The sequence below is a fragment of the Cervus elaphus genome, chromosome 8 (genome assembly GCF_910594005.1).
Source record: "Cervus elaphus chromosome 8, mCerEla1.1, whole genome shotgun sequence".
NCBI lineage: Eukaryota > Metazoa > Chordata > Mammalia > Artiodactyla > Cervidae > Cervus > Cervus elaphus.
The window spans coordinates 48,469,384-48,496,781 of NC_057822.1; the positions used below are offsets into that span (position 1 = coordinate 48,469,384).

Below are 27,398 nucleotides of genomic sequence, written 5' to 3' on the forward strand. Positions count from 1 at the left end.
CATAAATTCTGACAGTTTTGGCGCATAGATTCTTTTGGATATTCTATGTATCATCATGTAATCTGTGAATGACAGTTTTATTTCTTTGTTAATCTTTATGCTTTTATTTCTCTTCCCTTATTACATTGATTGGGATCTCCAGTAAAATCTTGAAAGGAATGGTGATAGTAGGCTTGTCTCATTCCCAGTATCTTTGGATAATTAGCCATTAACTGTGTTTGTGGAACCTTTTTTGTAGGTACTTTTTATCAAGTTAAAGGTATTCTCTTACATTTCTGTTGACTAAAAATTTTTATTAGGAATAGGTGTTGGGTTTTATCAAATGCTTCTCTGGGGGAATTTGCTGGCAGTTAAGTGGTTAGAATTCAGTGCTTTCACTGTCAAGGTCTGAGTTTCATCCCTGGTTGGGAAACTAAGATCCTGCAAGCCATGCAGCATGGCCAAAAAAGCTTCTCTGTATCAAGATGATTGTATGACCTTTCTCTTTTTTTCTGTTACTGTAATAAATTTTATTGATTTGTTTTACAACTTTCTCTTTATTTTGGGTGTTTAGAATTCTTGAAGATGATCACTATGATGTCATAGTAATTATTACTATAATATTTGTTCCTCAAAACATGTGGGTTTTTTTTCATTCTCTTCTTCCTTAAATATATTGACTGTCTTATTTGTCTAGCATCTTTGGGGTTTGAGGTTATTTTACATAAGTGAGTAAGCTTAGCATTTTTTAATAAATATATTTATGTACATTTATTTTAACTGTTTTGTTGTAGTTTTTCTAAAATATGCCACATCTCTGCTTTAACAACAAATTGGCTTCTAAACTTTTCTTTATTATTCAAGATAATCATTATAAACTTAGAGAAATCATTTTACTGTAGTGATCTCCGCAGATACAGAGGAAATATGTCATGTTATTTTGTTCCTGAAGTAATAATGCTGTTTTAATAATAGCATTTATTAAGCTCTTAGTGTATGCTGGGCATTTTTCTCAGTGTATATATTTGAAGACTCAGAGTAACCCTGTAAGGCAGACGTTATTGACCCCTTTTACAAATGAGCAAACTGAGGTACAGAGAGCTTTGGTAACTTGCCCAAGGTAAAAGCTGGCAGTAGATGGTGGTAAAGTTTGAAAGCAGACAGTTGGCTCTGGAGGCCTCACCTGAAACCCCTGGTCTGTATGCCCTGATCACGTCCCGCTAGACGTGTTCTTAGGTCTTAGGTTGGTTAGGTCTTAGGTCTGTGTCCTGAAATTCCTTATTTTTTTTTTTTTCCTTTCTGCTTCTTACTATTACTCTGTGTGTTTCTGATTTCCCACTTAATTTTGCCTGTGTGTCTGGATAGGGCCTAAAGGATGAGTCAGCAGTTCCTACAGAGTAAAATACATGGCCTTGTGACAGCTTTCTTTGGATTGTTTTTGGGAATGTTCATTTGTCTTTTCCTTTCAAGTTTGGTAATGCTAGGGTAGAAATTTATGTTCCAGAAAATACCGCTTGCTTTTCTTTCAAGTGCTGAGTATGCTGGAGCTTCTGCTTCCTACCTCAGTGTCCTCTTCTTTAGGCGAAACCTCAGATGGAGTCAGCAAGTCAGTTCATAAGGTCTTTGCTTCCATGCTTGGAGAGAATGAAGATGAGGAGGAGGAAGAGGAGGAAGAGGAGGAGGAGGAGGAGGAAGAAACACCTGAGCAGCCCACTGCTGGCGATGTGTTTGTACTGGAGATGGTTCTCAATCGTGAAACCAAGAAAATGATGAAAGTAAAGTGTTTTTTATTTTGGTATTTATAAACAGAATGTAAAAATGTGACTTAGAAAATTGAAAAAAAAAATCTTTATACATTTATGCTGAAAGAATTCAACTGTAAGAAAGGAAATACTATGAGATTGCTACTGTTGCTGATTTCTTATGTTTCATTTTTAGAGATTTTTAAATGTTAAACCTTAATTATTACAAATGTCAAAATTTACTATAATTTTGCTGTTAAAAGGTTTATATTGTATCTTGATTTTTTTTAAACCAAATTTATTCTGAGTAGATAAATTTGAAAGGAGAATCTTCAGTACATTGCATCATAAACCTTCTGGCATATAAATCCATTTTGCAGCATCCAATTCTGCATTTGGTCTAATTAGTAATTTAGTAATGCCTGACCAGTTTGATTTTTGCTTTGTTTAAATACTTTATTGTACTTTGAACTTGCTACTGTAGGAAAGTTTTTTTGGGTTGGGTTTGTTTTCTATTTGAGTCTAAATGTCATTTCTGTTTTATAGGAGAAAAGACCTCGGAGTAAGCTTCCCAGAGCTCTGAGAGGTCTCATGGGTGAAGCCAACATTCGCTTTGCTCGAGGAGAACGTGAAGAGGCGATACTGATGTGCATGGAAATCATAAGACAAGGTGTTTAATGTGGGGATTATTGACAACAGCATTTTATTTTATTTATTTTTTTTGCTTTTTCACAGCATTTTATTTATTTATTTATTTATTTTCATTTATTTTTATTAGTTGGAGGCTAATTACTTTACAGTATTGAAGTGGGTTTTGTCATACATTGACATGAATCAGCCATGGAGTTACATGTATTCCCCATCCCGATCCCCCCTCCCACCTCCCTCTCCACCCGATTCCTCTGGGTCTTCCCAGTGCACCAGGCCGGAGCACTTGTCTCATGCATCCCACCTGGGCTGGTGATCTGTTTCACTGACAACAGCATTTTAAAAGTCTGACTTTTAAAACAAAGGGAGGAGTACCTCACTGTGCTATTTGGAAAATATATTCAGGAGCTTGGAGGTGATTGTAATAGTGATATAACTACCCATTGAATAGGAATCATTGCCAAGAAAATGATAATCACAGAGTATGATTCAATGAAATATCATTAATATATATTTAACTCTTAACAGGGTTTTAAAAAAATTTGTTTTTGAACATTTCATTTTAGGAGTTTTATATGTTTATAATATGTCTTTTTAAAATATGTTATTTTAAAGCCACTTTTGAGGAGTATTCTTTTTCTACCATTTTCCAAATCAGACACTGTTAGATTATTTTAATCTACTTTTTGATAAAAGACAATATATGCTTGTCATCTTTCTGTTAAACTGCAAAGCCCAGGCATATTGAAAGATACCTTTAGAAATCACTTTTTGACTAATCACTTGCATTTATTATTTTGTTTTCCTGGTGTGTTGTCAAGTGATGGCCTGCATAGTGGCTTGCGCAGTTTACTACAGTAAACTTTCAATTTATCTTTTCCATATTTTGGCATTTCCTTTCATTTAGTCCAGGGTCCTTTTCAGTATTATCTGTTCTTTTATTAGTTTATAATTGTTTATTTTGACAGTTACCTTTGATTTTAATCCCTTGTGTTCTTAGAACCTTAATTCAGAAGCATTATTTCAGAAATGTGGATTAACCTTTCACTTTGATAATCTGGGTTTAGGTGCTAGTTAAAGATATCTTCTCTCCATTAATCCCACACTCCTCAGGGTGGAAGCTGGATCATGATGATGTAACCCCGCTGATGTGGCTGATGCTCATTGGGATGAACTTGCTGAATTAGGGAGCCATGTTTAGCCTTATCAAAGGGGACTTTTCATGAGGGGGACATGGTAGAGAGTAGGGTTTTTCATGAAATTACACTTTGCTTAGAGAAAAGAATAGTTTTTAAATCCTAAGAGTATATGAAAATACACTAAAGCAAATACACTGCATAATTCTGTTCAAGTTATTTAAAAAAGCATAAATATTAAAGAAAGGATCCATAGTTTGAAACATGAAATTGATATTAGCATAAGCGTCTTCCCTCAACCAATGGCATTTGTTTTTTTATTCTATTCATTATAGCTCCTTTGGCTTATGAGCCATTTTCTACTCTTGCTATGATATATGAGGACCAAGGTGACATGGAGAAATCATTGCAGTTTGAATTGATTGCTGCACATTTAAATCCCAGTGACACTGAAGAATGGGTTAGATTGGCAGAAATGTCCCTGGAACAAGACAATATTAAGCAGGCTATTTTTTGCTACACAAAAGGTAATAAAAATGTTTTTCTTGCTTTGTTTGATAAAATGTTGTATAATAGATTTTCTGATCAATGTACTTGCTATTCTGGGGTGCTCCTTAGTTGAAATATATTTATTCCTTGTATTCTGTTATACTAGAGGTAAGTATTTGGGCTCCCTGTATTTTCACATTTATCAGCAACTTTGTTTATATTTTGAGCTAATACAGTAAAACCATTGATTGAAGACCAGACCTTCATTTTCCCGCCAAGATCAGTGTTGGTTTCAAGCTGTTTCTTGAGAGTTAATATTAGACTTCAGTGACCAAATGAAGGTTAATAGGGAGATTTTAGGCTTCTATTTGGTCAAGCCTAGGCTAGCATTCCTGTGAAGGTAGATTTAGTCTGGAATAAACCACTTGGCTCCATTGGCAAATTAGCTTAGAGTGTTTAATAGATTTTCTGAAAAGATGGGTCATACCCAGGTACCATGAGCCCCCTTTTATAATAAATCTGTAATTTATATTCCTTATTTTCTTTTTAGCACTTAAATATGAACCTACTAACGTCCGTTACCTGTGGGAGCGATCAAGCCTTTATGAACAGATGGGAGATCACAAAATGGCAATGGATGGTTACAGGCGTATTTTAAACCTTTTGTCTCCATCTGATGGAGAACGATTTATGCAATTGACTAGAGATATGGCAAAGTAAGTTTCAAGTTGAAATATATATAAATGTTCTTATTAATCATCTTGTTTTAGAAATCAAAAGATATATTTGAAGTGAATATACTTTTTTATTGAGGTTCAGGAAAGTGTTTTGTTTCCTGTATTTTTATATTGTGCTTAAACATAGAGGTTTTTTCCCCCAGTACTTTTTTATTTCCAAGTCGACTGTGTGATTGTTTAGAAAAATTTGTATTATATACTTGATTATCTTAATGTGCCCAGAAGTTTAAAAATGGAACATGTTCTGAAGGATGACTAGATTCCCAGGTTTTCATAAATTATGTACGTATACAGTAATCCTAAGTTATTGCAAATGTGCTAGTGAAATATTTATGCTCTGAGATCTACAGTCATTTTATCCTGAGCCTGTACTAGAATGACTTTTTAAGATGAAGACTTTTCTTTCGGTTGGCACATGCTACCGACATAAGTCATTAATTTAGAGTTTAGTAGCATGGGCAGCTGGTGGGGAAGGCATGTTTGGCTTAATCAGAGTTGGAGTTTTATCAGATGATCTTGGTAAAGGGAGAGGAGTGCAGGAGAGTTGAGATGCGCAGGGGAGTAAGTGTGATATTGGATGACAGAGGAGGAGAAAAGTGAGGGCAGGAGTGGTGCAGCCGCAGTACAAAGTGGTAGGGTCAGTGCTCTGCAGATCCCACTGAGTAGAAAAGTTATTGGTATTGAGTCACAAAGGCAGTGAGCGAGAATGATATGAGGTAGCTTTGGGAAAGTGAGATGCTTGATGTTATGACATGGTTATACCGACAGTACATGTTTTTCTCTGGATCATCCCTGATCATGATTTTAAAAAAGAGTTTTCTCCTCCAAAATTTTAAGAAAATGGGATTCATAGTTAATAGAGGGCCTGTGTAGGAAAATGACTTTTATGATCTGAATTAATAAGCACTGATCAATTTTTGTCATTAATATTTTAGGAGTTACTATGAAGCCAATGATGTTACTTCAGCTATTAACATAATTGAAGAAGCTCTCTCAAAACACCAGGGCCTAGTCTCCATGGAAGATGTTAACATTGCAGCTGAACTATACATTTCTAATAAACAATATGACAGAGCTTTGGAGGTAGGAACTTTTATGTGTTTCTCTGTTAGGTTTTGAACATACACCTTTTTTTGTTTTAGAAATTCTTACAAATTGACAATTCCTCATTTAATTTGTATATATTATTTATTTTAAGCTATACATTTAAAATTTGTATGGACACACTTAAGTTCTGTAATAAACCTGTATGAAATACAAAATGTAGTTACCATATTGTAAAAGCTGTTGCTGTTATCACAGATGTTAGGTACGTCTGTACTTCAGCATAGCAGGACTCTGCAGCAGACTAATGGTTATGATTCGTTTCCTAATCTTTTGGGAAAATTAGATTGGTTTGATATAGAGAAATTATGTATTTTTAGTGAAGCATTAGTTAATATGATATAAAAATGTTAATGTATCACATTGGCTCCTTATTTTAAAGAGACATACTATTGCTTTTTATAGTTCATTATATCTTTTAAGGATTATTCGAATTAGCTGTACAAATCTTTGAATTGTGAAAAAGTTTTTCCTATATACCTATTGTATTATTTCCTGCTCCCCCCCTCCCCCATACTTTTAGGTAATTACAGATTTTTCTGGAATTGTGCTGGAAAAAAGAACTACAGAAGAAGGCACTTCGGAAGAGAATAAAGGTTGTAGTTTCCTCTGCATAGGAGAGAGTGCATAATCCTCTTGTTCATAACGTGGTATTTTGAAATTAGTAGTGTTTTCATAGCAAGTTTTCCCAAGAAGCGTTTTTTTCCTAACAAAGATTCCATATCTTTTTCTTGTGAGTATTCACTCACAGGTAATTTTTTTTGAACTTGGTTTTAGTCCTTTTTTTTCCCTCAGTACATCTGTTTGAACTTGGCATTTGTCATTGACACAGGGCCTTGATAGTGTTATGTGAAAAAGAATGAATTATGGAGCAGCCTATCAGAAACCTTTCAAACTAAAGCAATTTACTTTTTAAAAAGGACTTAAAATGCTCTCTACTAATTTATTTCAAACTTATTAAAGATTGAAAAAATTCTGTTTCAAACTTAAGCATTCACTTAAAGTTCTCCTTTAAACTTAAGCACAATATTACATCATCTCTTTCTCAGCCTCTTTTGTAGTGAAGACTAAAAAGGGGCTCTTGGATTCAAGAAGAAAAAGAGAAAGTTCACATATCCTTATTTGTCACTTTTGTTTTTTAGTTTTTTGTCATTTTGATAGAAGGTGTGGGGGTTCATGTAGATTTTTGGCAAGTGGATAAAGTATTAGGGAAAGAATAGGAAGGGTAATTGCTAATCAAAAGACAGACCAAAGGGAATTTAAGAGCCTAGAACCAGAGTTGGCCAAACTCAGAACTGACTGTAGAATCATTTCCTTTGAGTGAAGTAAATGAAGTCTTACGTAGAAGATACAGTTTGCTTCCTTTGCTCCACTTTCTAAGATTATTAGGAACTTTTTGTTTGTCTGTCTAATGCACAGCTGGTGACAACGTCATCTGTGCTATACCTGATGGTGTGCCAATAGATATCACAGTGAAGCTGATGGTCTGCCTTGTACATCTCAACATTCTTGAACCACTTAATGTAAGTAGCATTAAGATTTGCACTTGAGATACTTTAGATCAAATCTATAATGTTTTTCTTTAGATAGCAGGAAATTATAAGTTGACCCTAGATTTCACATTTTTTAATAACCAGGAAGTCACAGTAAGCATCATATTATTTTTGCGTGAATGTCTTTTAAAAGCTAAGTGTTTGGAACTGGGCTTATAATGATTTGTTTTTCTTGAGAATAATCTAGAGATCATAATGTGAGATTGGTCCTTTTAGACAGTTGGCAGTTTCTGACAGTTGTTCTCTTTTGCTGATTTCAGACTAAGTATTTTATTAAATAAAAAAATATTGGATATCTACTTTGTAGACCTTAGGATAAAGTGTTGAATAAAATACTGAAATCCCTGTCCTCATGGATCTTTTGATTTAATGGGATTAGATAATAAATATATAAAATATAGAATGCTAGTTGGTGATAAGTGCTCTGGAGAAAAACCAGAGAAGAATGGAAATACTGGGGATGGGAGGAGTTGCAGTTTTATTAAATTGGTGAAGAAAAGCCTCCCCTGAAAGTAACATTTGAATAATGATATGAAGGAAGTGAAGAAGTAAGCCAAGCAGGTAACAGAGGGAACGGCTTTCTGGGGAAACAGCAGACACAGAAGCCCTGAGACACGGGCTTGCTTGCCTTGCCTGAGGGAGGGCACAGCAGATCAGTGTCGTCTGAGCTCCTGCATGCCTGCCTTATAACACATCCTCAGAAGTGGTGTGCTGAATGAGTGAATGAAGGCAGTATGGATTCTTTGTAATAGAGACACAGGAATGATTTAAGAAATGATCATGTAAAGCTGTTTTTATTAAGCCTTGCTCCTTTTAGATTGACCTCAGATAACTGGTGTATATGTTAAAAAGAGAAATACAAGTAGACGTGTTTATTTGTAATGAATGCTTGACTTCAGACTGTTGCTTTCGGGTCTAGCCTCTGTTGACAACACTTGTGGAACAGAATCCTGAAGACATGGGAGACCTCTATCTTGATGTTGCTGAAGCGTTCCTGGATGTTGGTGAATATAATTCTGCACTTCCCCTCCTTAGTGCACTGGTCTGCTCTGAAAGATACAACCTCGCAGTGGTTTGGCTTCGGCATGCAGGTAATTCTTTTCTGTAGGAAGGGGAAGTTTTAATCACATAAGCAGGCAAGAACTTAACTTCCCCAAGATGGTGATAGTTATTATAAAATGTTAATGTCTTAGTGAAAATATTTCTGGTTTCAGGGCAATTTTTTGAAAGTCACTATTTTAAATTGTCTTGATTCACTACCTGATTTTCCCTCACAAATGCATTGGGGAATGATTCACTTAATGGAACCTGAGTGAAACAGAAGGACTAACAGGTACCGATTAAAAATACTGTAAATGCCTATCTTTTACCTGTTTTAACCTTAGGCTCTGGTTTTTAGTAATAGATTGTCAGACTTAGAGTGCAATCTAATTTTTGAAGAGCGTTTAAGGATTTATATTTAATGTTATTTTGAGGGAAAAGTTAATATATTTTCAGTGTTTTTTGAGCAAATCCAATCAAGATTGGATTTTATCTGTCAATTTATTTCGCTGCATCTAAATCCAGAGTAATCTGAAATAAATTGTTTAGAATGGGAAAAACAGCTTGAGAAAAACTACTAAATCTCTTCGAGAAATGTATGAAAGACAAAAATATTCTAATAGGATTTCCTATTGAATCAACATAAGAGATGCCTTGAAATTTGAATAGTCTCTGTTACAAATATTGTATAATGACAAAGTTTTAATATTTAAAATATTTTGAAGTACTATATAGTAGCAGAAAGTTCTCTAAATAGAGGAGCATTGATTGATATTTTGAGATATATCACAGATCAGTATCAGTTCAGTCGCTCAGTCGTGTCCAACTCTCTGCAACCCTATGAACTGCGGCACTCCATGTCTCCCTGTCCATCACCAACTCCCGGAGTTCACCCAAGCCCATGTCCATCGAGTCGGTGATGCCATCCAACCGTCTCATCCTCTCATCCCCTTCTCCTCCTGCTCCCAATCTTTCCCAGCATCAGGGTCTTTTCCAATGAGTCAGCTCTTCGCATCAGGTGGCCAAAGTATCAGAGTTTCAGCTTCAGCATCAGTCCTTCCAATGAACACCCAGGACTGATCTCCTTTAGGATGGACTGGTTGGATCTCCTTGCAGTCCAAGGGACTCTCAAGAGTCTTCTCTAACACCACAGTTGAAAACCATCAATTCTTCGGCGCTCAGCTTTCTTTATAGTCCAACTCTCACATCCATACATGACCACTGGAAAAACCATAGCCTTGACTAAACGGACCTTTGTTGACAAAGTAATGTGTCTGCTTTTTAATATACTGTCTAGGTTGGTCATAACTTTCCTTCCAAGGAGTAAGCGTCTTTTAATTTCATGGCTGCAGTCACCATCTGTAGTGATTTTGGAGCCCAAAATAAAATCAGCCACTGTTTCCCCATCTATTTGTCATAAAGTGATAGAACCAGTTGCTATGAGCTTGGCTTTCTGAATGTTGATCTTTCAGCCAACTTTTTCACTCTCCTCTTTCACTTTCATCAAGAGGCTCTTTAGTTCTTCTTCACTTTCTGCCATAAGGGTGGTGTCATCTGCATAGCTGAGGTTATTGATATTTCTCCTGGCAATCTTGATTCCAGCTTGTGCTTCTTGCAGGCCAGCATTTCTCATGATGTACTCTTCATATAAGTTAAATAAGCAGGGTGACAATATACAGCCTTGACGTACTCCTTTTCCTATTTGGTACCAGTCTGTTGTTCCATGTCCAGTTCTAACTGTTGCTTCCTGACCTGCATACAGGTTTCTCAAGAGGCAGGTCAGGCGGTCTGGTATTCCCATCTCTTGAAGAATTTTCCATAGTTTGTTGTGATCCACACAGTCAAAGGCTTTGGCGTAGTCAGTAAAGCAGAAGTAAATGTTTTTCTGGAACTCTCTTGCTTTTTCAGTGATCCAGCAGATGTTGGCAATTTGATCTCTGGTTCCTCTGCCTTTTCTAAATCCAGCTTGAACATCTGGAAGTTCACGGTTCACGTATTGCTGAAGCCTGGCTTGGAGAATTTTGAGCATTTCTTTACTAGCGTGTGAGATGAGTGTAATTGTGCTGTAGTTTGAGCATTCTTTGGCATTGCCTTTCTTTGGGATTGGAGTGAAAACTGACCTTATCCAGTCCTGTGGCCACTGCTGAGTTTTCCAAATTTACTGGCATATTGAGTGCAGCACTTTCACGGCATCATCTTTCAGGATTTGAAATAGCTCAACTGGAATTTCATCACCTCCACTAGCTTTGTTCTTAGTGATGCTTCCTAAGGCCCACTTGACTTCACATTCCTGGATGTCTGGCTCTAGGTGAGTGATCACACCATTATGATTATCTTTTTAGGTCGTGAAGATCTTTTTTGTATAGTTCTTCTGTGTATTTTTGCCACCTCTTCTTAATATCTTTTGCTTCTGTTAGTTTCATACCATTACTGTCCTTTTTTGAGCCCATCTTTGCATGAAATGTTCCCTTGGTGTCTCTAATTTTCTTGAAGAGATCTCTTAGTCTTTCCCATTCTATTGTTTCCCTCTATTTCTTTGCACTGATCACTGAGGAAGGCTTTCTTATCTCTCCTTGCTATTTGTTGGAACTCTGCATGCAGTTGGGTGTATCTTTCCTTTTCTCCTTTGCTTTTTGCTTCTCTTCTTTTCATAGCTATCTGTAAGGCCTCCTCAGACAGATATTTTGCTTTTTTGCATTTCTTTTTCTTGGGGATGGTCTTGATCAATGTCTCCTGTACAGTGTCACGAAGACTGTCTATCAGATCAAGTCCCTTAAATCTCTTTCTCACTTCAACTGTATAATCATAAGGGATTTGATTTAGGTCATACCTGAATGGTCTAGTCATTTTCCCTACTTTCTTCAGTTTAAGAAATTGAATTAAGAATTTGGCAATAAGGAGTTCATGATCTGAGCCATAGTCAGCTCCTGGTCTTGTTTTTGCTGACTATATAGAGATTCTCTATCTTTGGCTGCAAAGAATATAATCAATCTGATTTCAGTGTTGACCATCTGGTGATGTCCATGTGTAAAGTCTTCTCTTGTGTTGTTGGAAGAGGGTGTTTGCTATGACCAGTGCATTCTCTTGGCAAAACTCTATTAGCCTTTGCCCTGCTTCATTCCGTACTCCAAGGCCAAATTTGCCTGTTACTCCAGGTGTTTCTTGACTTCCTACTTTTGCATTCCAGTCCCCTATAATGAAAAGGACATCTTTTTTGGGTGTTAGTTCTAGAAGGTCTTGTAGATCTTCATAGAACCGTTCAACTTCACCTTCTTCAGCGTTACTGGTCGGGGCATCGACTTGGATTACTGTGATACTGAATGGTTTGCCTTGGAAACGAACAGAGATCATTCTGTTGTTTTTGGGATTGCATCCAAGTACTGCATTTCGGACTCTTGTTGACTATGATGGCTGCTCCATTTCTTCTAAGGGATTCTTGCCCACAGTAATAGATATGACGGTCATCTGAGTTAAATTCACCCATTCCAGTCCAGTTTAGTTCGCTGATCCTAAAATGTCAACGTTCACTCTTGCCATCTCCTGTTTGACCACTTCCAATTTGCCTTGATTCATGGACCTAACATTCCAGGTTCCTATGCAGTATTGCTCTTTACAGCATTGGACTTTACTTCCATCACCAATCATATCCACAACTGGGTGTTGTTTTTGCTTTGGCTCCGTCTCTTCATTCTTTCTAGAGTTATTTCTCCACTGATCTCCAGTAGCATATCGGGCACCTACTGACCTGGGGAGTTCCTCTTTCAGTGTCCTCTCTTTTTGCCTTTTCATACTGTTCATGGGGTTCTCAAGGCAAGAATACCGAAGTGGTTTGCCATTCCCTTCTCCAGTGGACCATATCACAGATATGAAATAACAGAGTACTTAATGGTTAAGATAACACTTTATTTGGATGACTGAATAGGAATACAGATGTATAAGTTTACATACATTAGTTTACATAAAAAGTTACATTATTTGTGAGTTTTGAATTTTAGAAGACATAAACAGGGAATTAAAATTTTTATTGCCTTCTGTATGGCTGTGGTTTTGAAACTGCTCTTGTTACTAGCAGTAGATGTTTTAAAGTCCTCTTTAATTATAATCATGATACTGATAAATGCTTTTTCTGTGTTGAACATATGTAGCTTTAGATGAATGGGAGGTAAAACCTCAGTATTGTCTAAAAATCATAAGGAAATTTGGAACAGTAGAAAAGAAACATCATTAGAGGAATTTAATGCTTATAGCATAATAATGAAGTATGTTTTAAAGTGACAAGTGAAAAATGATGAGAAATTCCATCCTGGTGATTCACCCATATTTAGTAGTCTTCCTTCCTTACCAGAGTTTAACCTGAAGATAGTGGTGAAGAGATATTTGAGAAATTTGAGATTTGAGAAAACACTAGGACGCAAAATACCTTCTTTAGGAGATCAGTGCAGTAAGAAGGAAAGAGGTGGAAGGGCCTGTGTTTTTAAGTGCTGTGACTGTTTGGGGGGGAAGAAGAAATGCCTACTGGGAATTCATCATCAAACTATAGGACTTCATGATTGATTGGCATGACGTATTGGGAATAGGGCCCAAGAACTTCACCTCTAAGGACTTACTCTGAGGAAGTAATTGAATGAGGTGAGGAGAGGTCTTTTATATTGGAGATCACAAAACTCAGGAGCCTGGCAAGTAACAGTGAGTGAAGTAGGTGAGTGAGAGGCCCAGGCAGGTTGGGAACTGGAGAGCCCCGTCTAAAGGGTGCCGCTGTTTCTCGGCATGGCTGATGAAGCATGTGGGAATGAAGGGACTCAGCTGTTGCCAAACCCAGATTTCCCGAAAGCATGCAGTGTCTTGGATTTCGTAAAAAATCCTAACTTTTAAAGATGTAGACAGTTTACTGTTTTTAACAGTACTGTGGCCCAACAAAGCATATCTGTGGGTTAAATTGGTCTCCCACTTTGTGAACTCCGGCTTATATACATGAAGATGTTTACTGTGGGGTTATTTATTAGAGTAAAATTTGAGGAATAACCTAAATGTCAAGCAGTATGGTTAAGTAAATAATAAATTTAATTGAATATTGTGACCAGTCAGAATGCCAGTGAAGGCATGGAGAAATGTTGAAAGCATAATATAAGTTAATAAAGCAGAACACCAAATTGTGTATTTATATATTGATCACATATTTATAGCATAGAGATTGGAAGGGATAGTTGTTTTAAAATACAGAAATATGCACTAATCTCTTTCTTGTTATAATTTTTATATTGCTGTAACATTTCTTTTAAAATGGAGAAATAATTTTGGCCCTCTTACATGTCTTTGTTTTAACATCGTTTTAGAATGCTTAAAGGCGTTAGGCTATATGGAGCGTGCTGCCGAAAGCTATAGCAAAGTGGTTGATCTGGCTCCCCTTCATTTGGATGCAAGAATTTCACTTTCCACCCTTCAGCAGCAGTTGGGTCGTCCCGAGAAAGCTCTGGAAGCCCTGGAACCAATGTATGATCCAGATACATTAGCACAAGATGCAAACGCAGCGCAGCAGGTAGGCCATGCAATGTGGAAGTTATTCTTGGTGGGCTATATTTTAGAACTTTTCTTATATTTTAGAGACTTTAAGGATGTTTCTCCAGCTTATATCCAAGTTTAAGTTTAGTGTATTACATTCAGTGTTTTTGAAAAATGATTTTGAATCTTAAGTTACAACATCGTAATTATTAATGTAATTTATAGTTATTAAAATGTTGGGTTTTAATTATTGTGGGAGATCACAAAGCAGATGTTCTTAAAGTTTAGTTTCTAAGAGATAGTTTTTCTATGCAAGCAAAACAACTTGAAACAAAGGAATCTCGTCACACTATCCTGTGCTATTTCCTTAGGAACTGAAGTTACTGCTTCAACGTTCTACTCTGTTGTTTTCACAAGGCAAAATGTATGGTTATGTGGATACCTTGCTTACCATGTTAGCCATGCTTTTAAAGGTAGGTAGTGATCGGTCTTTATATTAGCTCTGTTGCCTTTTTAAATGTTTAGAATTTTGTTTAAACATAGATCATAACTATTTTGTAACTCCCTTTTACTCTTAAACTTTTTAAAGTGAAAGTCAGATAAAAGGCAGACAACCTAGAGATTAATGTATGTAATTGAAAGTCTACATGAAAGCATAAACTTGACTACAGATTGTAAAATAAAATCTTTGCTGGTGCATATTTAGAAAAATGAGGACCATCATGGTGTCTGTTGTTGGCCCTGTGGACACCACTGTGTGCCAGTATTGTTTACTTTGCAGAGATGTTTTCTGGGTATGACATCCGTTCTGAGTCTGGCTTTTTACAGGGAGATAGTTAACTGTCTGTGTGTGTGTGAGATAAATATAATGTGAATGGCTTTCTTTTTCCTTACTAAGGTGGGTAGTGTGACTTGGACTCCTTTATTAAGGAGAAAATAAGTCTGTTCATTCTCTTTTAGGTGTTCATATACACGATAATCGGTGTTTTATTCCCCTTACTAAAGAAGCTTTCAGATACATCTGTGACACTTGTTTCCCATAGATTTTCTTTAAAAAAATTATGGACTAAAAAGGCTTCCCCAGTGGCTCAGCGGTAGAGAACCCACCTGCAGTGCAGGAACCACAGGAGACATGGGTTCAATCCCTGGATTGAAGATCCCCTGGAGGAGGGCATGGCAACCCACTCCAGTATTCTTGCCTGGAGAATCCCTATGGGCAGAGGAGCCTGGCGGGCTACAGTCCATTGGGTCGCAAAGAGTTGCACACAACTGAAGCAACTTACCATACAGGTGCATGACTGAAAATCTTCAATTATCTTTAATTCAGGTAGCAATGAATAGAGCACAAGTCTGCTTGATATCCAGTTCCAAATCTGGAGAGAGGCATCTCTACCTTATTAAAGTGTCAAGAGACAAAATATCAGACAACAATGACCAAGAGTCAGCAAATTGTGATGCAAAAGGTAATTACTTTCTTTTTTTTTTTTTTGGTAATTACTTTCATTTGCTTTATTGTGTAAAACTGGGCTGACTTGGGGGGAAAAAAAACTCATGAAGTAGCACGTGACAGTAATCTTATTGAAAATTATATTTTCTAGTCTAGATCCCTTAGGAAAAGTAAACTTATTTGGTGTTTTCAAAAAAGAAAGATTATATGTAAATACTTGAGTGTAAGAAAATTAAAAAGCAGGTGTCTACTTAGATCCTTCTGTGAAAAAGCTAAAACAATCTTTTGATTTTGACTTTTTAAGAATAAACCATACCCTATTTTAAGAATTTGTGATAATTAGATGATAATACAGATTGCTTTATTTGTCTGGTTACTTCAACTGCATATGTTAAGCTCTTCTTTGATAAGTGAATTTGACAAATGTAGCAACAGTCATAGAAATTCTGCAAATAAATTGCTTTGGCCCAATCTCAAATATGCGACTTTAAAACCATCTATTTTTAGCTGGAAAAGGATCAAAGATGTTGGGTGACATTATTACTCAAGAGAACTTTGGAAAAGACCTAGTCGATAAACTAGAGTTACCAGTCTGGGAGAAAGTTATTTCATTGTTAATCATGTCCACAGATATTAATTAAATCGTTGTTACTGACATGGCAGTGTGCAATGGACAAGGTTTTAGAATCCAGATGAGCTGAATCTGTTAAGAACAATATAAGGACATAAGCAAGATGTTGTGGGGGAAGAGAGTCAGAGGATAGGAATGTGGGCTCAGATGCTCATAATATAGCCTTAGAGCCTTGCCATCTCTTAAGTTCATTGATTCTGGGCTTAACCCAGTGGCTTCTGCCTCTGCCCACATTAGTTTGGACTATGTTCCCTCAAGTTATATTTTTCTCTATCTGATCCCGCCTGTTTCCTCTTTCACTGTTTCCTCATTTCAGGGTCATTGTTGGTTTTTCTTAAGCTCATAAGGTCTTTGTTTTGTTATTAATAGTTTCATCATGATGAGGATCACATTATACTAGTGCATCATGGTAGGATTATCTCGGGCACTTTATGTGACATGTATCTTTGTACTGGGGCTTCCAAGGTGGATCACTGGTAAAGAACCCGCCTGCCAGTGCAGGAGATGCAGGAGATGTGAGTTCGATCCCTGGGTCAGGAAGACCCCTTGGAGAAAGAAATGGCAACCCATTCCAGTATTCTTGTCTGGAAAATTTCATGAACAGGGAAGCCTAGTGGGCTACAGTCCATGGGGTTTGCACAAGAATCAGACATGACTGAGCACACACATACATCTCTGTACTAATTTTTCACTCAATATTTTCTCATGCTCTAGTCTCTTTGTAGCTGTTATATTTAAGGAATGTGTCATATTCCATTGGATAGTGGTTTTATAATTTATTTAGTCATTCCCTTCTTTTTAAAATTATTACATGGTTGCTCTTGATAACTTTCTTTTCTAAGTAATACCACTGTTGTTGTTCAGTCACTCAGTCGTGTCTGACTCTGCAGCCCCATAGCCTGCAGCACGTCAGGCCTCTCTGTCGTTCACTGTCTCCTGGAGTTTGCTCAAACTCTTGTCCGATGAGTCGACGATGCCATCCAACTAAGTAATACCATAGTAATCATCTTTATGCTTATAGATTTATCCGTATTTCTGAGTAGTTGTTTAGGATAGATTCTCAGAAAGAGAATTACTGAATTGAAGGTGGTAAAAAAAAAATTTATGGCATTTGGTATTTCTCATGGGATGTAAAAGGAAGACTTCTTATAGACAAATAAGGAAGAGAAGATTAAGTATGAATTTGAAATCCTTTTAGTAAACATTTGAATGCCTTGTATGTGCACACTCCCATATCTGACCTCAGTCATGGAAAGCACCCTTGCTCTGCCCTGAAGGTGCATATATCCAAGCTAGCACTGAAAAACACAAATGATGTAGCTGGACTTGACCAAGGATGAATCAGAAGAGGATTACCTTGGACTGCAGATTGTTTGTTAGGTAGAGCAGGGGGAGTCATGCTGAGGGAGTGAAAGGAAGCAGCTCCCTCCTCATCATTGTCAGAAGAATGCTGGCAAGAATTCGGTCCTATAGGGCCATGGTTATTCAACTTAGATTAACTTTAGATTAGATCATGTTAATTTTCTTTCTGATGCTGCTACTTCTGGAAATATAGTATCCTAACTGATCTTCATTGGTCTCATTTTAGCAATATTTGCTGTACTCACGAGTGTCTTGACAAAAGATGACTGGTGGAACCTCCTTTTGAAGGCCATATACTCCTTATGTGATCTATCCCGGTTCCAGGAGGCTGAGTTACTTGTAGATTCTTCATTGGAATACTGCTCATTTTATGAAGACAAGCCAAAACGCAAAGAGCTAGAATACTTTGGTCTCTCTGCTGCAATTCTGGACAAAAATTTCAGAAAGGCATACAACTATATCAGGTGATTTTCCAGTAACCTATTTTAATTAGATTCTTTGATGGAGCATATATATTTACTTTGACTTAATTTTACATGCCCAAGATTTAGTAAGCTGTTTAACTCTTGCTTACAGATTAATTTGGTTCATTGGTGGTTCTTGGAAGCAGTATAAAAGAGCATACACTCCCATAAGAGGTTTACTTAAACCTTTGTGCCTCAGTCTCCCCATTTTTTATGGTAAAACAGGCATCATCATATTACCACCTCATAGGTTATTGTGAGAGTTAAGTGAGTTGTCCAGTGTCTGATAATGCATTATTATTCAGTGTTCATTGTACTGCAGCTATGAGTGGGCTGGGAGAGAAAAGATAAAACTTAATCCTCTTGATTCTGTTTTTTTGGTTGAAAAGTTTGTTGAAAAGCAGAAACAAGATGAAGAAACACTACATACCCCTTATTGGGGGTGGTGAATTTCATTGTTGATGGGATAGCACTGAAGGGTTTCAGTCTTAAAAATCAAGAAGTTTTTTCTCTGTACGCTATTTTTTACCCTCATTCTCTTTTTGCAATTTTAGAATAATGGTAATGGAAAATGTGAATAAGCCCCAGCTCTGGAACATTTTCAATCAAGTTACCATGCATTCCCAGGAAGTACGACATCATCGCTTTTGTCTGCGTTTAATGCTGAAAAACCCAGATAATCATGCCCTGTGTGTCTTAAATGGACACAATGCCTTCGTGTCTGGTAGTTTTAAGCATGCACTTGGTGAGTGTCCTGGCGCATGGCTTTGTCTCTCTCTCTCTGCTTAGGTTTCTGTGTCTCTGAAATGGAGATAACCTTGTAGATTATTGTGAAAATTAAATGAGTTAATATAAAGTACTTAAAATAATGTCTAGTACATATAGTAAGTGGTTTTAAGTATTCACAGTAATTATAATAAATATTTATTTTTCTTGTGATGCTTTGGTTTCAAAAGGCTAAAGTAAGTCTTTAAAGTAGGTCTTTGAAGTAGGACTTTAAAGCGTGACTTAGGCTTGTTTGTTCTCAAAATAATTTTCATTAGTTATGGATGCTTTGCTAAATGATTTTAATTTGCTATAGTATAAAAAGAGACTTAAGATTTTTTGATAGTTTATTCCTTTAGGAGACAAGTCTTTTTTTTTTTTTTTGCCTTGATTTATTTTTTTACATATACATATATCTGTTCTTTTTCAAATTCTTTTCCCATTTAGGTTATTATAGAATACTGAGTAGATTTCCCTGTGCTATACAGTAGGTCCCTGTTGGTTATCTGTTTCAAGTAGAGTAGTGTGTATGCCAATCCCAAACTCAGGATTTATCCCCCACCACCACCACCTTTCTGCCTTGGTAACCATGTTTGCTTTTAGAGACTGAGAGTCTGTTTCGTAAATACGTTCATTTGTATCCATTTTTTTTTTTTGGGGGGGGGGGGAAGATTCTGCATGTAAGTGATATCATATGGCATTTGTCTTTGTCTGACTTACTTTGCTTAGTATGATAATCTCTAGGCCCACCCATGTTGCGGCAAATGGCATTATTTCACTCTTTTTAATGGCCGAGTAATCTTCCATTGTATATATGTACCAGATCTTTTTTATCCGTTCATCTGTCAGTGGACATTTAAGTTGCTACCATGTCTTGGCTATGTGAGTGTGTATGTACCTTTTCAAACCGTGTTTTTCTCTGGATATATGCCCAGGAGTGGGATTGCTGGATCATATGGTAGTTCTATTCTTAGTTTTTTTAAGGAAACTCCATACTGTTCTCCATAGTGGCTGAACAAATTTAATTCCTACCAACAGTGAAGGGGAGCTCCCTTTTTTCCACAGCATCTTCAGCATTTATTGTTTGTAGACTTTTTGATGATGGCCATTCTGACTAGTGTGAAACAAGTCTTTATAATTCTTATTAATAATTAAACAGAAGGAAAATTCATTAACCATTTATAGGAAATTTCTGTAATAAGGAACCAGGAGCAAGTAAGTAGAAAAATACTTAACCAGAAGTTTAAACTTAAAATGAGGCATGTATCTCCTGCTGCTGGCAATAAGATATATTGCCAGATTCACTCCTGAGTATACTGTGATTTTGGCTGTTTAATGCTTTAATGTTTCTTGTGTATGGTTGCTGTTTTTATAGTTGTTCAGCCAGTAATCTCAAACATCAGATGTTGAAGCTTTTTTTCACTGTGTATACTTTTTTGGAATTATTAGTTTAATATTAAGAAAACTATATATAAAAGAGATTAAAATAGAAAGTCTAAATGGCAGTCTACCATTTGTGCTGGTAAGGAGACTTTACAGTGCTGTTCCTTCTGGAATAGAAGTTTTCTTATCTATATAATAAATTATAGATCATTCCTTTACAAGAAAAATTTGCTAAAATTCCTCTATCTCATATAGTTAGACTTTTGACATGAGATAATTGTTTATATAGACTACATGGAATTCATAAAACCCTGAATTTTTATCTTGTTATTAGATACATTTAGCTCTTCTCAGGAAAAACAATTGCTACGTTTGAGACAATAATACTCATAAACCTAAAAAACAAAACTATTTTTCTTTTTCTCACCTCCATGATCCATCATATTAGCATCTATAAGACAGGTCTCAGTTAATTTTATGAAAGAATTCACCAACAGACACATTCCCCCATTAGTTTTTTAAAAGATTTGAGGTTGTAAAATAGATTTATGATCAGTTATTCAATTGTTTGTTTTCGAAGTACTACTCTACTTGGAAATGTCTAACTGTACCTTTAAAAAAGCTACTTTTATACTCAGTTTTAATCATCATGGTCAAAGTATGTTGATGGGTAAATCCTTTTCTTTTTGTTATATGTTATATATTTTAAAATTCCTATTAATATGCATCTGGTTGATATTTTGGAATATAACCTTTGTATCTGTTAAAGTGATAGCAATATTTATTTACCTTACACTATATTTGAGTAAGTGTTGAAGAAATAAGGAATTGTGTTTTTGTCCTGTCATCTAACATCACTGCTCATTTTTCAGGACAGTATGTGCAGGCCTTTCGCACCCATCCCCAGGAGCCACTCTATAACCTCTGTATAGGCCTAACCTTTATTCACATGGCATCCCAGAAGTATGTATTAAAGAGACATGCTCTTATTGTGCAGGTAATTCATTTGGATTTCTCATTACTTGATTTTATGTTCTTTAAAGATGAATATACTTAATGCTTTTATTACCCTGCTTCAAAAGTAGTACCTGCTTAGTGCACCTGTTGGGAGTATCCATTCCGGTGTTCAGCACTCATGGATCAACATATAGGAGTACTCCCGGCCAGAACTACACAGCTGTGTGGAAAGGGTGTGCAGCCAGGTCAGAAGAGAAGGCTCAGGCAGAATCTTAGGGAATCCTGTGCAGGCTTTCTGGTATCCTGGAACCTCAGAGGCTGCCAGTCTTCCAGGTCCTAAAGAATTTTTAAATTAGTTTTTAAAAATAATATAGACATACGATAATGTATAAATACGTGCCTGTGTGACTGTCTCCTTACGTCATCACCACAAATTGCTCTTTTAAAGTCTTAGTTTGTAAAGCAGTTTGCATTACCTTTTTGTTTTCTTGTTTACCTTCTTAACATAGCTCATCTCCTCTAGTGAAAATATAAACTCCAAGAGATCGGAGATCTGGTCTATCTCGTTCACCCCTGTATCCTCAACACTTCTGTTTTTATGTTTGATGCATGTATATACCTGTAATTAGGGAAAGAAAGTAAACAATCTTTCTTAGATTTTTGTCTTTGAATTTCTCATTTTTAAACACATAGATTTGATTCTTCTGAGATTAGTAGCTTGTCTGCTATTACTTAAGAGAACCACGTTTTTCAGTAGAAGTCATATTCATGTACTCAAATAGATTCATTTATCATGCAGAAAATATGACTTGTTAATTGAGCATACTTTTTATTCCTAGAATGCATTAATTCTAACAAATTCCTTAATTTTTATTATTTATTAGTTTATGAAGAAAAATTTGTGACCATTTATTACATACCAGATCACTCAGGAAATAATTGCATTTTATTTTTTATACATACAAATTTGTTGATTTAATTCTCAGGTAATATATTTGCTTAATTGCTTACATCAGTTACTTGCATCTTGCAGCTTGTAGCTTTCTGTGCATGGTAGAAGCTGAAGTTGTGTTGAAGGGGAAAGTGAATGCAGGAAGAAGTGAAGAGGCAGGTTGCTTTTCTGGGTGCAGTGACACCCAGGGAGCCTGCTTCATTATAGCTGTGCTCTGAGATATTCAGTTTCTCCATAGAGCTGCTGAGTCAGAAGCTTTCAGAGGGGAAAAAAGAAAATCAAGTTTTTTAACGTTAAGAAGTTATTAAGGTTCTGAGAGGTATATAAAAGGTACCATTTAACCAGCAAGGTCAGATATACTCAAGTGAGTTTGTTCCTGAGGATGCACGTTTCTAAATTATCATAAGAGCTTGGAGTTTATATTTTGGTCAAGCTTTTAGACATGTATCTCAAACCTAAAATTTTACTAGCCTCTAATGCCACAAAAACCAACTTGAAACCATAAAAATATATATTCTCTGTTTTAGATTATGAGTCTTTGATAGCTAGTTGTAACATTTGGCTTTGCTTTCTGTGAATTTTTTGTCTTTAGTTAAAAAAAATATATCTCCTTTACACCTTCAGAAGAAATCTGAACTATATTATGATATGACACTGTACCACAGACATATATCCTTTTAGGGTGAGACTGTCTTTAAAAAAAAAATTGGGGGACTTCCCTGGTGGTCCATTGATTAAGGCTCCACACTTCTAATGTAGTGGGTGTAGATTCAGTCCCTGATTGGGGAACTAAGATCCCACATGCTGCACAGGGTAGCCAAAAACAGAAGATTGTATTCCTGCCCCTGCACATGTTTGTCAGATGCCTGAACTACTGAATTATTATTATTATCTTTTCTCTTTGGTAGGGCTTTTCCTTTCTTAATCGATACCTCAGTTTACGTGGGCCTTGCCAGGAGACATTCTACAACTTGGGCCGTGCCCTTCACCAACTGGGGCTGCATCATCTTGCAATCCACTATTATCAGAAGGCCCTGGAGCTCCCTCCGCTTGTGGTAGAGGTACTGTATGATTTACTTTAAGAAACTGAGGAGACACTTCATCTGTCGATAAGTTCAGTTAGCTAAGTATTGTGGTCCAGACAGTGAAATTAATTAGCTTATATATTAAAATGTATTCTCCCCTTACTGAATGCACTTATTTAGTTATGTTCAGCAACAAGTAATTGTTTGACATCCTGGCCTACTGACCTAATCAGCCACCGTGTAGACACATATGACTCGAGGTTATGACCATTTTGGTTATCCTAAGATAGCCCTGTGGTTTACAGGTGTGAGCTGGTAGACAGGAATCCTGAGTATTGAGTTCTGTAGCCGTTATTCATTTTCAAGTTCAAAAGTGTAGCTAACACACTTCTTTATAGAGATTAAAGATCAGTATAAATGAAGTTTTGTTTAAGTTAATGTAATATAGGGTGAGTGTTGCCAATACTATGATAATCTGTGTTTAAAGCCTAATTTCTGAAGGAAAGTATGTTATCGTTGTTCAGTTTTAAAAGTTGCACTCATAGTCCCCCATTCCCTCACAACTCTTTTCTGTTACCCTTGTTCAACTTTAGTCATTAAGCAAATGAATACCTACTCTTATAGTTATGCTGATGGAATACATATACTTTTGTGTTCTTAACTTCATAAATAATTTATGTATTGCTCCTTAAGCTTTATAGGGCAACATTTTTCATTGATGCAGATGTTCTTAGTTGACTCCAAATTTTTGTTTGGGGAAGAATAGGAACATAGATCTAATCTACTCCATTGAGGTCATTGCTTGGGTTATTTAAGTAGAAAAAAAAAGTAATAACATCCATAAGGTATTCATTATAATAAATTTGGTGTATGCCCTCCTAGACCTGTGTTTTATATGCCTTTCTGTTATATAGTATAGATATTTTTTTTCTCATCTGTTCATTTGTGTTATGATTTTTTTCCTACATGCAGAAGTTTTATATTTTTTATGAAGTCATGTCAGTCTTTCTCTAGTTCTTACTTCTGCTATTTATTATACTTAAAAGGGCTTTTCCTACCAAGGTTATATTATTATTCAACTGTATTTTTTCTTTTATGGTTTCATTTTTTTTACTCTTAAATCCTCATTCATCTGGTGTTTATTCTGCTCTGTCTTGTGGATGAAACTTTTTTCCTTTAACTTATTGGTTAGACATTTTAAAATATTTGATGAAACAGTTACTATAACAATTAACTGAAATCAGCATTACCTGATAAAAATGTATATTCAAGGTATATGCCTAGTTTTATAATTTTTTTTAGCAATATGAATTTTAATAGTTTTTTGAACACTTATAAAAGCTCTTTATTTGCCATAAAATTGTCCTGGTTGTCAGTTTGAAATATACTCATTTTTGTATTTTCCCCCCAGGGTATAGAAATTGACCAGATAGACTTACGAAGAGATATTGCCTACAACTTGTCTCTCATATATCAGAACAGCGGGAATACGGGAATGGCTCAGAAACTTTTATTTACTTACTGTTCTATATAATGCCCCGCCGCTGGGAAGGAGCTTGGGCAGCAGCTGTGCACGGACCAGCATTTTCTGTCTCAGGGCTTATTATTAACCCCAAGATGGACATAACTTCACAATATCTGTGTTTCATTTTTAATATGTGATAATTATCTTTTGATAGATTTGCAAAATTATCACTCCTGCAAGAATTTTATACTGTTCTGTCATTTTCCTTTACCAGCTTTTGGTAAGTTGTCCCCCAAACTGAAGTGGACATTGTTAGCCATTGAACCAGCATGGAGTTGAATACACTACTGTTTTTCCACACAGTTTATTCATTTGTGTACGTAATACTACATATTAAACACCTGCCGTATACCAGGCACTGTAATAGGTGTGTCTGGAATACAGTAGTAAGAGAGATGTTACCTCTCAATACAGTTCTTTAAATACAGACCTTGAGCACATGTTTATTTGAAAGAAATATTTGCTACGTACGTATTTCTACATACATCATTGTTGTCAGTCATCCATTTCTTAGTGCCCTGTTCTTATCACCAATAGTCTTTGAGATATACAGAAAAGGAGGTTGCTTAGTAAAGTAAAGACAAATTGGGACTCTGATGTCAGCACAATTATGTAATTCACTTTGCTCCTTGGAAAATTATTTTAAATGGTTATGTGGTGGGAAGACAAGTAACTGAGCTAATCTTTTATTTTTCACCTGCATGTATCTTAGCTATAAAGACAGGCCTGGGAGGCTGGGCTTAATTCATAGAAACCTGTTGTGATGCAAATTAATTTAAAAAATGCATTTTCAGTGTTGGGCTTTCTGGCCAAAAGAAAAAAAGAGAACTAGATTCAGTAACGTGACCTGGTTTCCATTTTAAGATCACTAGGAATGTAGGAAGATTAGGGAATTTTATGTATGAAATAAAGTATTGCTGATGAAGTAGAAGGAGATTAAAAGCCTTTTACTTATCTCAGATATTGTGTATTATTGGATCTAAGATAATAGTATTTGTTAGACATACTGTTGGTTTAATAATAGCTTTTTAGAGTTTCTTTTGAGGGAGAAACAAATGCTATAGTAAATGTTCATGTGGATTTTTAAGTCCCAGTCCAATTGTGAGTGGAAAACAAGTATGAGACTTAGGGTAAAAGAAGTACAGGAGGCTTTAAGAATTCTTAACACTATTTACACTGTATACATAGTTTTGTAGTTGAGAAGCAGAATTTGTATGTAATAAGTAAATGTATGGGTACTTTCTGTGTGTATGTGTATATATAGAATTTAAATAAACTTTATTTTTGTAATTAAAGTTGTTTCATATGTTTATATATATTTGTTTTATTTCATGCCATTTGCAGGTAATGATAAAGCTGACTGTGATAGAGTGCTCAGATAGATTTGTGACTTGGAATCCTTGTGGAGTTGAGTACTCTGTGTTCAGAGTTTCTCTCTTGAATTAAACTCACTGTGCTGTAACTCCAGTATCTGCTAAATAGCCTTGGAAGACACAGTAAATCTCTCTAGTAGTCATATAAGGGGAAAAAAAGCTGATAATTGCATGAGTTTGTTTATCATTTAAGACCGTAACTACCATTTGCTGAGTGTTTTCACTCTGCTTCTGTGTTCTGAGTATGGTGCGGGATGTTTAGATACCTTAACTCTGATTCTCCCAGAGAGTCACCTGTAAGGTAGATGTTATTGTTGTAGTTATTATCATCCCAGCTTTATTTATGAGAGATTAAAGAGCATGCTGAAGATCACTAGCAAGCTACTTCTTGCTCAGAGATGTTCCTTTAGAGGAACGCATTTCCTGCAGTTTTGAGTAACAACTTAAAAAATGAGCATGTTTACTTTAGAAAGAAAAAGTAGACAGGCAGTTAATTTTTCTATCCTTCAGGCCTTCTATTTTTTTAATTAAAAAAAGTTTTTGTTTTCTTTTTTTAATTTAATATTAATTTATTTATAATGTGTTTGTGTCAGGTGTATAGAAAAGTGATTCAGTTATACATATATTCATTCTTCTGCAAATTCTTTTCCCAATAGGTTATTACAGAATATGTAGTAGTTTCCTGTATCATACAGTAGGTCCTTGTTGACTATCTGTCTTATATATTGTTCAGTTGCCAAGTGTGTCCAACTCTTTTTAGCCCCGTGATTGCAGCATGCCAGGCCGCACCGTTCCTCCCGGAGTGTGCCTGAGTTTGTGTCCATTGAGTCGGTGATGCTATCCTACCTCTCATCCTCTGCTGCCCTTTCTACTCCTTTTGCCTTCAGTCTTTCCCAGCATCAAGGTCTTTGCCAATGAGTAGGCTTTTTGCATCAGATGGCATCAGATGGCCAGAGTATTGGACCTTCAACTTGGGCATTAGTCCTTCCAGTGAGTATTCAGGATTGATTTCCTTTTAGGATTGACTGGTTGGATCTCCTTGCAGTCCAAGGGACTCTCGAGTATTCTCCCGCACCATTATTCAAAGCATCAACTCCGACGCTCAGCCTTCTTTATGGTTCAGCTCTCATATCCATACATGACTATTGGAAAAACCATCGCTTTGACTAGATGGACCTTTGTCAGCATACTGATGTCTTTGCTTTTTAATATGCTGGCTAGGTTTGTTATAGCTTTCCTTCCAAAAAGCAAGTGTCTTCTAATTTCATGACTGCAGTCACCATCTACAATGATTTTGGAGCCCAAGAAGAGAAAATCTGTCACTGCTTCCACTTTTTCCCCTTCTAATTGCCATAAAATGATGGGACCAGATGCTGTGATCTTAGTGTTTTAATATTGAGTTTCAAACCAGCTTTTGCACTCTTCTCTTTCACCCTCATCACGAAGCTCTTTAATTCCTCTTCACTTTGCCATTAGAGTGTTACCATCTGCATATCTGAGGTTGCTGATCTTTCTCCTGGCAATCTTGATTCCAGCTTATAATTCATCCAGCCTGGCATTTCACATGATGTACTCTGGATATAAAT

The 27,398-nt window shown here is 36.1% G+C and overlaps 1 protein-coding gene across 1 annotated transcript in view; it reads left to right on the forward strand.

The window, feature by feature from the left end:
- The window catches only part of GTF3C3 (general transcription factor IIIC subunit 3), a 28,578-nt gene extending 2,844 nt beyond the window's left edge, over nt 1-25,734 (forward strand). The window contains exons 3-18 of the mRNA XM_043910507.1: nt 1,561-1,754; nt 2,268-2,391; nt 3,841-4,032; nt 4,545-4,710; nt 5,667-5,814; nt 6,359-6,431; nt 7,255-7,358; nt 8,308-8,479; nt 13,763-13,965; nt 14,300-14,401; nt 15,256-15,391; nt 17,595-17,832; nt 18,387-18,577; nt 20,853-20,977; nt 22,798-22,950; nt 24,326-25,734. Coding sequence (XP_043766442.1) covers nt 1,561-1,754; nt 2,268-2,391; nt 3,841-4,032; nt 4,545-4,710; nt 5,667-5,814; nt 6,359-6,431; nt 7,255-7,358; nt 8,308-8,479; nt 13,763-13,965; nt 14,300-14,401; nt 15,256-15,391; nt 17,595-17,832; nt 18,387-18,577; nt 20,853-20,977; nt 22,798-22,950; nt 24,326-24,448 — 2,444 coding nt within the window. The 3' untranslated portion in view covers nt 24,449-25,734. The remainder of the gene's footprint in view (nt 1-1,560; nt 1,755-2,267; nt 2,392-3,840; nt 4,033-4,544; nt 4,711-5,666; nt 5,815-6,358; nt 6,432-7,254; nt 7,359-8,307; nt 8,480-13,762; nt 13,966-14,299; nt 14,402-15,255; nt 15,392-17,594; nt 17,833-18,386; nt 18,578-20,852; nt 20,978-22,797; nt 22,951-24,325) is intronic.
- Nucleotides 25,735-27,398: the final 1,664 nt, after the last annotated feature.